The sequence below is a fragment of the Pongo pygmaeus genome, chromosome 8 (genome assembly GCF_028885625.2).
Source record: "Pongo pygmaeus isolate AG05252 chromosome 8, NHGRI_mPonPyg2-v2.0_pri, whole genome shotgun sequence".
Lineage (NCBI taxonomy): Eukaryota > Metazoa > Chordata > Mammalia > Primates > Hominidae > Pongo > Pongo pygmaeus.
In genome coordinates, this window is record NC_072381.2 from 105,005,716 (window position 1) to 105,015,901 (window position 10,186).

A 10,186-nucleotide genomic window follows, 5' to 3' on the forward strand; every position below is an offset into this window, starting at 1 on the left:
TCAGCCTCCCAAGTAGCTAGGATTACAGGTGCATGCCACTATTGCCCAGCTAATTTTTTAACTTTTAGTAGAGATGGGAGTTTCACTATGTTGGCCAGGCTGGTCTCGAACTCCTGACCTCAAACGATCCACCCACCTCAGCCTCCCAAAGTGCTGGGATTACAGGTGTGAGCCATCGTGCCCAGCCTTAATTAGTTAAAATTTAAATAGCCATATGTAGCTAGTAGCTACTGTATTGGACAGCATAGCACTATATGGCTCATTGGCTAGCATCTCAAATCCTTTTTGTAATTAGGTGAATCTAAACAAACAGAGAAAAACAATTGATAAAGTCATCAGTAACCTTTAAGAGTACAATTTCAGTAGCAAGAGTGTGTGGGTTTATGTGTAAGTGTGGGTAAATGTGTGAGTGTGTATGTACGTATTGGGTTGGGTGAGGAAGATAATTACAGGGATTGAAAAGAAGAAATAGATTGTCAGGAAGCAGCAGCTATAGATGCAGGCAAAATGAATTCATTTTAGAAGTCTGAATTAAAATGAATTCATTTTAGAAGTTTGGCTTTGACGGGCACGGTGGCTCACACCTGTAATCCCAGCACTTTGGGAGGCCGAGGTGGGTGGATCACCTGAGGTCAGGAGTTCAAGAGCACCCTGGCCAACATGGTGAAACCCTGTCTCTACTAAAAATACAAAACATTAGCCGAGCATGGTGGTGTGCGCCTGTAGTCCCAGCTACTCGGGAGGCTGAGGCTGAAGAATTGCTTGAACCCAGGAGGTGGAGGTTGCAGTGAGCCGAGGTCACACCACTGCACTCCAGCCTGGGCAACAGAGCAAGACTCCATCTCAAATAAATAAATAAATAAATAAATAAATGAAGTTTGGCTTTGAAAGTCAGGAGACTTTCAAATAATTCCTTATTTTTCAGATGTGGAATTATTCAGTGGTTGTCTACTGTATCAATATTTCAACCCAATTTGGCTTCTCTGTGGGAATGACTGCCAAGACAATACGTCCAGTCCTTACTGGGATATAGCTACTAGCTCCAAGTACCTAATGGATGATTCGACTCAAGAGTCCTGCTGTCATCTCAAACTTTTCTCCAAGAACAGCTTACTCAGGTCAACCAATGATTTCAATACCTAATATAAGACTCATTTTTTTTTTTTTGAGATGGAATTTCACTCTTGTTGCCCAGGCTAGACTGCAATGGTGCCATCTCAGCTCACTGCAACCTCTGCCTCCCGGATTCAAGCAATTCTCCTGCCTCAGCCTCTCGAGTAGCTAGGATTACAGGCATGCGCCACCACGGCTGGCTAATTTTGTATTTTTAGCAGAGATGGGGTTTCTCCAGGTTGGTCAGGCTGGTCTCAAACTCCCAACCTCAGGTGATCTGCCTGCCTCTGCCTCCCAAAGTGCTGGGATTACAGGCGTGAGCCACCGTGCCTGACCAAGACTCATTTTAAAAAAAATTCTAGGGGAAAAAAATGTCCTATAAGGGTGTGGTGTCTTGGGACCTCTATTATTAATGAAGGCCCCAAAAAATGTTATACCTTGCTTTTAAATCAAAGCATAAAATGAAAAACTAGTACTTTCCTTTAATCAGCAGACAGAAAAATACTTCAGACAAAATCACTAAGGTTTACTATATTATTAGACTTAACTGGCAGGTCCGCATTTAACAAACAATATGGCTCTTGTCCACACCAGAAGTTCAGAAACACCTCTGTTCTGATCTTTCTCACTTTGCCATCCACCATCCCTTCTGGGAGTCAGAGGTAAAGCAACTGGGATATTTCTTGTTGTTGGTACTCCCTCCCACTCTATTTTTCAATTTGTTTCACCTTTGCCAATAGAAAATGTTGGCAAAATATTCAACTCCTATATGATCCAGCAATTCTACTTCTAGATATATATCCAAAAGAATTGAAAGCGGGGTCTTGAAGACAGATATTTGCACACAACTCTTACCTTGTGTGGAGGGAGTAGCAGTGACAGTGAGGTCCACAAGCTGGCACAATAAAGAACCAGGGCTGATCCCAGGTGGGCAGCGAGGCGGTACTGACTGACCCGAGGGATGTCATGGGAGTCTGATTTTTCTTCTAGTCCACTTTTCACCATATACCATCCCAACAGACCCTAGAACCCCCAGGAGATGAAGCAAACAAAACAAGTTAAAATCATCTGTTCAACTTTCTTTTTTGTTGTTGTTTTTTTGAGACAGAGTCTCGCTCTGTCACCAGGCTGGAGTGCAGTGGTGGGATCTTGGCTCACTGCAACCTCCGCCTCCCGGGTTCAAGTGATTCTCCTGCCTCAGCCTCCCAAGTGGCTGGGACTACAGTTGTGCATCACCACACCCAGCTAATTTTTGTATTTTTAGTAGAGATGGGGTTTCACCATGTTGGCCAGATGGTGTCAATCTCTTGACCTCGTGATCCGCCCGCCTCAGCCTCCCAAAGTGCTGATATTACAGGCGTGAGCCACCACACCCAGCCTGATCTATTCAACTTTACTGAGGAAATGAGCTATCAGGAGTACTCTCTACCCCACCCCTCCTCTTTCCATACCCTCTCCAATAAGCAGTGTCCCAAGATTCATGATTTATCCACAATTCTTCACATATCACCATTAATACTTAACTACTATTTCGATCAGAAGCCACACCGGAAGAAGAATTGTCTTGGGCCATGCATAAAACACACTAACACTAACAATAGCTGATGAGCTTTAAAAAAAAAAAAAGGTCCATGGATATATCTCATAAAACTAGATTGAATGTTTTGGAGAAACTTAATAAAGGTAAATGCTTAAAAACATCTACTGTCAAGTTAAGTTGGAATAAGACAATTATAAAAGTTTCAGGGGAAAATCATAAAAATCAATAAGGTTTTGCATGCAGATCGCTTTGCAAATATCTAAGTTCCCACTCCTCTTTAAGCAAAACCACAGTTTATGGGGATATAAGAAACCTGCAGTTGAATGCCAATCTGGGGATACATAGTCAAAGAAAAGGCCTTGATTTTGTAAAAATTGGTAATGAATGTACAGATTTAAGTTTAAAAGTTTATGTTATGTATCATACTCTATGATTCTCTGCTTTAACTGGCTTTTTCAATTAACCAAACAATTGTCAGTTCCAATCATATGAGATAAGACAGCCCTTTCACTCCCACTTGCCCAGCTCAGTAGAATCAGGTCAAAGAGGTAGACTCTGCCACTTCTAAATATATACTCTTCAGGAAATCTTTTTGGGCATTTCTCTCCCCTTTCAAGATTACCCTGGAAATTCTAATTACCTTGATTTCATCTGCAAGAGACATTGAAAGATGAAGACGTACACAGTTGATTCACTAGCCCACTTTCTTCTCCCATACTTTATCTGACATCTTCAATTTCTGCCTCCCTAATAGTCTGTTTTCAGTGTTGGCTTGTTTTTCTAATTCTAAAATGTTAACTTTCATTTTGTTCTATGTGCCTTTCTCTGGTTACTATTAGACTTTGATTATTGTTTCTGCTGCCTCTATTTCTTCTCTCTCATCTCCCTCCTTAATCCCTTCTTTATTTATTTATTTATTTTTGAGACAGAGTCTTGCTCTGTTGCCCAGGCTGGAGTGCAGTGGTGCAACCTCTTGGCTCACTGCAACCTCCGCCTCCTGGGTTCAAGCAATTCTTCTGCCTCAGTCTCCCAAACAGCTGGGACTACAGGCCCACGCCAGCGCGCCCAGCTAATTTTGGTATTTTAGGTAGAGACAGGGTTTTACCATGTTGGCCAGGCTGGTCTGGAACTCCTGATCCCCCACCTTGGCTTCCAAAAGTGTTGGGATTACAGGTGTGAGCCACTGCACCCGGCCTTAATCCCTTCTAACTGGCTCATTTTCTTACCACTTCTGAGTTAAATTAACCAATTAGCTTCCTCCTGATTAAATTTTGATGATGTTTCTTTGATGCCCTGATAATCTCCTTTAGGATCTCTAAACCTTGACCCAAATACTCCTGTGTGTCTTCTCTCTTAATTTCTGGCTGTTTCACCCAAATTTTTTTTTTTCATTCTAGCAGTACTAACCTGTTAACTGTGGGAGTCTTTCCTTAAGAGGCGCTCAACTTACATGATTTTAATTGCCATTTATATCTGAATATCTCTCAGCTACAGGGTATTCTACAATCCTTCATCCCACAAAGTGTTTCTCTCTTTTGGAATTTTCCTGTATGCTTCTGTAGCATTCTAGCATGGGGATCCCACTTTCCTATAGCAGACAAGTTAGAAAAAGAGAAGAGACAAGAACCTAGGGAGACACCCATGATGGGAAACAAACTACATCTTGCAGCACATGAAAATATACTACTGAGTGCTTACTGATTCCAGGCACTAAGTTAAGTACTTTAAATATGGATTATCTCATTTAATATTTACACAACTGTACATGGTGGCATTGTTATTATCCCCATTTACAGGTAAAGAAATCATAGCTTTCAGAGGTTAGGTAATTTAATCTAAGTGTCAGAGCTGGGGCTTGAAGCTAGGCCTGTGACACTAAAATGCATGCTCTTACCTACTCTATTAAAGTGCCTCAGAGATTATTTCCTTAAAAACAATGCCAACTGGGGCCGGGCGTGGTGGCTCACGCCTGTAATCCCAGCACTTTGGGAGGCCAAGGCAGGCAGATCACGAGGTCAGGAGATCGAGACCATCCTGGGTAACATGGTGAAACCCCGTCTCTACTAAAAATACAAAAAATTAGCCAGGTGTAGTGGCAGGCACCTGTAGTCCCAGCTACCGGGAGGCTGAGGCAGGAGAATGGTGTGAACCTGGGAGGCGGAGCTTGCAGTGAGTCAAGATCATGCGCCACTGCACTCCAGCCTGGGTGACACAGCGAGACTCCAACTCAAAAAAAAAAAAAAAAAAAAAAAAAAAAAAAAAAAAAAAAAATTGCCAACTAGGAAGCTCCTGAGAGCATTTCTGATTTCTCAACCTTGAATAAATCTTACCTGGAAGCAGACGAGGCCACAGAGAGCAAGAACACGTCCTTTCATGCCACGGCTGAGCCAGCCCTTTCTCCATAAGTAGGCAGCAGGCAGGATGTACACAAGGCCTACAAGGCGACCCCACATTCGGTGTGAGTACTCCATGTACCAGATGAACTTGAATTCTGTCAGTGTCATATCATGATTCAAGCTGGGTGAAATGGAAAGTCAAAAAAGGAGGAGGAGGAAACATCCTTCTGATTTTTATTTTCTTACGGAATGCAAAAACTTTCTTTCTCAGTCCTGCAACTTGGTAGGTCTGCCCTCTTCCTCATCAGTGACCTCAGGATGACTTTGGATTTGGAGGCTTAGAAGACAAGCTGACTAAACATAACTGAACCGAAGATCATAAAATAATCTAACCATTCTGAAGGGTTTAAGTGCAAAAGATCAAATGGGCCTACTGGGATGTTTACCTAATTTTCTCTAATACTTACATTTTAAATTCTGGAAATTGCTGGTATCTTTGGAATTCTGCTTCCCATTCCTCTTGGCTTGTAGGTGGCTTCATCTCCTTTATTAAATGCCAATCTACCATCGAGAGGCCAGACTCTGTCAACCTTAGGATAGGAAAGAAATTTTGGGGTATATGCGTGAGGCTGGATTACTCACAAAAGGTTTAGTAGCAAGAAGTGGATCTGAACTTAACCTCGTTAAAGGTAAACACATTGTTTCCTTGTTTCCTCTTTTGAGACATTTCTCTCTTACTGCTTAGAATTTTGTCAGAAACAGCTGCCATCAGGTAAAAATTTATTTACCCTTATATTCTCTCAATCCTTTTATTCAACTCTCCCCAATTCTTTTTTTTTTCCCCCCAATTCTTCCTTTCACTAGCATTCCTCGACAGGCAAAATCAACCCCTACAGCTAAAGAAATGTGTTCTAAATGCATAACCAACATTCCTTACCTAGGGAAAAGAGATCTGTTACATGTATACAGGTTTAGATTCTTGGGTGAATTTAAAGACAATAAAATTCAAATTTGTTGCCCTTGCTCATAACAACCTATATAACACATAAGGTATTTTGAAATAAGGGACGTGGAATGTGAAGAGAATTTGAGGAAGACACATTTGATTAAAACTAGAAACTTTTTCACCAAAAGGAATTAGGATTCCTAAAGTAAAAGGCTGATTTTAGGCCTGAGGCAAGAAATGTACAAGATGAGCTTGGAACATCTTGTCATACTAGAAAGTAAGGAAGCTATCAGAGGTAATTAGGGCCCTGCCAAAAAGTCACTAGAGCCAATTTCAGGAGATGCCCACTGACTAAAGATGAGACAATCTGAGCAAATCACTAACACCATTATCACAACGGACTGAAACATTATCAAGTGTGTTTGAGCCTATGATCTCATAATGAGCCTTAAAAATTCAAACGCTTTATTTGTTGCCTTTGGAGGATTTGGGGGACCAATTTATTATTTTGAAAATTGGTAAATAAAGGGAAAGAAGAATCAAGTATTTATCCTGCCTTTCCTATACAAACTATACCTTGGGATATCCAAATTGATGATGAGGGAAAGCTTTTTAGAGTTGAGCTAATAAAATATTATAATTTTGCTATGCTAATGAAATAATGGATCTAGGCAATGGTAATTAATGGCTGTTAACATCTATCATAGACACCAGATATTCATGAATGTTCTATTCACCTACTGAAGTATTTTGCTCCCTCATCCCCAATTTGAATCTGATCAAGCAACTATTCATTCACAGGAAATAGAGGGGACAAAGGAACATGTTAAATATCACACAGTTATGCAATCAGCAAAATCTAGACTGTGCATAACCATAGGACAAATGACTCGAGTTTCCTCAGCAACTAAAAGAGGGGGAAAGAGAGGAGTATCTAAATCTATAGTCTCTTCATAGATTTAAACAAACCTAAGAAACATGAACCAATTGTGATGTACAGAACTTCTTTGGGTTTAATTCAAACAAACTGTAAAAAAAGTTTTGAGACAAACTTGGACTCTGATTGAAAGAGAAAAGATACATAAACAATGCATAGGTACCAGTTAAGACATAAACCAGTCTTTATAGAAGGCTCCTACTAATAAAACACTCAACTGTTCTATGGCAGGGAAAGCCATCAGACATGTTCCTTCTTTAAGGCCTCGGTTTCTCCATCTGTATAATGAGGGAGCTAGACTAGATGCTCTGTAAAATTCCTTTCTCCAGCTGGACACTGTGGCTCATGCCTGTAATCCCTGCATTTTGGGAGGCCGAGGTGGGCAGATCACCTGAGGTCAGGAGTTCAGATCAGCCTGGCCAACATGGTGAAACCCTGTCTCTACTAAAAATACAAAAAATTAGCCAGATATGGTGGCGCACGCCTAGTCCCAGCTACTTGGGAGGCTGAGGCAGGAGAATTGCTTGAACTCAGGAGGTGGAGGTTGCAGTCAGCTGAGATCACACCACTGCACTCCAGCCTGGCCAACAGAGTGAGACTTTGTCTCAACAAAAAAAAAAAAAAAAAAAAAGTTCCTTTCTCCTCAGTCAACCTGTGCTTCTACTGATGATCCAAATACCTGACTCACTATGAGCAAATTACTCACCTAGTTACTCCACCAAGAATAACTGCTCCAGCCACTGTTCCACTGCAGACCAGGAGCCATCGGCCCACCACCCGCTCAGCAGCCTTTGAGGGAAGGGACACTGTACCCCTTCCAGATTGCAAAGCTACTTCAGAGATGGTGCTGTATTGCCCTGGCCTCAAAGGGCGCCTGATGCAGTCACACTAAAGACCAAGATAGACAAATTACAACTGGAGAAACAGGGAATGGCTGCTACCCACACTCAACCTCATTCTGATTAGTGTGAAGTACCATAGCATCCCCACAGCTATGTCTTGATAAGTCATCATCTCTTACCTGGATTACTGCATCAACCTTCCAGCTGGTTTTCCAATTGGTTTTCAAATCTAGCCTCACTCAAACCTATCCCCAACTACATGAATCTTCTCATCTCTGAATACTTCCCTCAGACTTCACTCTACTTACAGATATGGAATATTTTCTTTCACCTCTAGGTCTTTAAAGATTTCTCTCTGGCTTGTACACTTCCTTTCCCCTGATTAATACCTACTGCAGATCTCCGCTTACATGTCACCTCCTCTGGGATGTGTTCCCAGGCTCTTCAAGGTCTGCAATAGGTCACTCCCACAGCACACTGGACAGCCCTTAATATGCTGTAATGTACAGTCAAGCATCACTTAACAACAGGGGCACATGTTCTGCGAAATGCGTTCTTAAGCAATTTCATCGTTGTGTGAACCTCGTAGAATGTACTTACACAAATCTAAAGGCTGGGTGTGGTGACTCACACCTGTAATCCCAGCACTTTGGGAGGCAGAGGCAGGGAGATCACTTGGGTCAGGAGTTCAAGACCAGCCTGGCCAAAGTGGTGAAACCCCATCTTTACCAAAAACACAAAAATTAGCTGGGCATGGTGGTGTATGCTTGTAATCCCAGCTACTTGAGAGGCTGAGGTAGCAGGATCACCTCAACCTGGGAGGCAGAGGTTGCAGTGAGCCAAGGTCTCACCACTGCACTCCAGCCTAGGCGACGAAGTGAGACTCCATCTCTCAAAAAAAAAAAGTACTTACAGAAATCTAGATGGTATAGCCTACTACACCCCTGAGCTATAGGGTATGACTTATTGCTCTTAGGCTATAAATCTGTATGGCATGTTACGTACCGAATACTGTAACACAATGGTATTTATCGAAACATAGAAAAATTACAGTAAAAATATGGTATAAAAGATTTAAAAATGGGGCCAGGTGCAACAGCTCATGCCTATAATCCCAAGGCTTTGGGAGGCCAAGGTGAGAGGATCACTGGAGTCCAGTAGTTCGAGACCAGCCTGGGCAACGTAGCGAGACCCCCTAGCTCTATTTTTTCAAAAATTAGGCACAGTGGCACACACTTATAGTCTTAGCTACTTAAGTGACTGAGGCAAGAGGATGCTTGAGCCCAGGATTTCCAAGCTGGAGGCTGCAGTGAGTTATAATCATGCCACTGCACTCCAGCCTGAGTGACAAAGTAAAACCCTGTATCTAAAAAAGAAATTTAGAGAAAAAGATTTTTTTTAAAAAAAAGGTACATTTGGAAAGGCAGCTCCATTATAATCTTATGGGACCATGATTGTATCTGTGGCCTGTTGTTGACCAAAATGTTGTTATGCAGCACATCACTCTACCTTCAGGTTCATCTGTTTGTATCTCCCACTAAACTATGAGCTTTGGGGTGGCAGTGTCTGGTCAGTCTTGCTCTCTCCCTTCTGCTAGCTTTGTTTCTAACACTGTTCCTTTATGTAACGAGACCATGATAAGGATTTCACAAATGAATAAACTGACTTCCTCCAGGGCAGGAGTCTTATAATATTTATCTTTCTTTTTCCAGTTCCTAATATATAATAACCACTCAATAATTACTAGTTAAGCAAATGCATGCCCTCTTCTGTCTATACCCCTATGAGTCCAAAGATCCATGCTCGGTTTCCTACTTCTGATTAACTGAGTCACCTTTAGAAAAGTAACTTTAAGCCTCAATTTCCTTCTCTGTAGGATGCAGTTATACTTCCTCACCTGACTACTTGGAACTTTTTAAGCAAAAATAAACTATATGGGTAAAAATTACTCAGCTTTTACCATGTGCTAAAGGCCTGATGTATATTAAAGAATGTAATCCTCATAACAAACCTTAAAGTAGGTATTGTTATCCCCATTTTACAGATAAGGAAATTGAAAAACAGAAAGTTTAATTAACTTGGCCAATACCACACAGCAGGTCAATGGTCCAGATCTGAACCTAGGGGCTCTGAACACAAGGAAATGCGTTGTGAGTGCACTGTAAGGAGCTCCGGAAACGTGATGTGGGGCTCTACATTATCTTTATCCCGGCCCTTTCACTCCATCCCCGCTCCCGAGACTCGGGGTCTGCTGCAGTGCGGTACCTGTGCTCTAGGCGCTGCCCTAGGAGCCAGGAGCGGCAGATACTGCCTCCCCTTCAAGGCCCTCAACGGCGGAAAGAGCAATCGCTGCATACTGATGACAGGGCACAGCCACCTCTTCCACAACCCAGGGCTCTGTGGTCTCCCTCCTCCGCCACGGAAAAGAGAAGCACTTCCGGGTCGGGCAGCGGGAGCCCCGCCTTCTCTGGG

At 42.2% G+C, this 10,186-nt stretch overlaps 1 protein-coding gene across 4 annotated transcripts in view; it reads right to left on the reverse strand.

Annotated features, from left to right (window-relative positions):
- The window catches only part of LOC129045182 (cytochrome c oxidase assembly protein COX15 homolog), a 37,278-nt gene extending 27,102 nt beyond the window's left edge, over positions 1-10,176 (reverse strand). For 3 of the 4 annotated variants that reach the window (XM_054503564.2, XM_054503566.2, XM_063670139.1), the window contains exons 1-5: positions 9,980-10,153; positions 7,579-7,760; positions 5,457-5,579; positions 4,984-5,170; positions 1,969-2,136 (exon numbers count right to left, since the gene is read on the reverse strand). In XM_054503564.2, the coding sequence (XP_054359539.1) occupies positions 1,969-2,136; positions 4,984-5,170; positions 5,457-5,579; positions 7,579-7,760; positions 9,980-10,069 (750 nt within the window). In that variant the 5' untranslated portion in view covers positions 10,070-10,153. Of the gene's footprint in view, positions 1-1,968; positions 2,137-4,983; positions 5,171-5,456; positions 5,580-7,578; positions 7,761-9,979 lie in introns of all 4 variants that reach the window. The other variant, XM_054503563.2, reaches the window with a different exon arrangement.
- Positions 10,177-10,186: the final 10 nt, after the last annotated feature.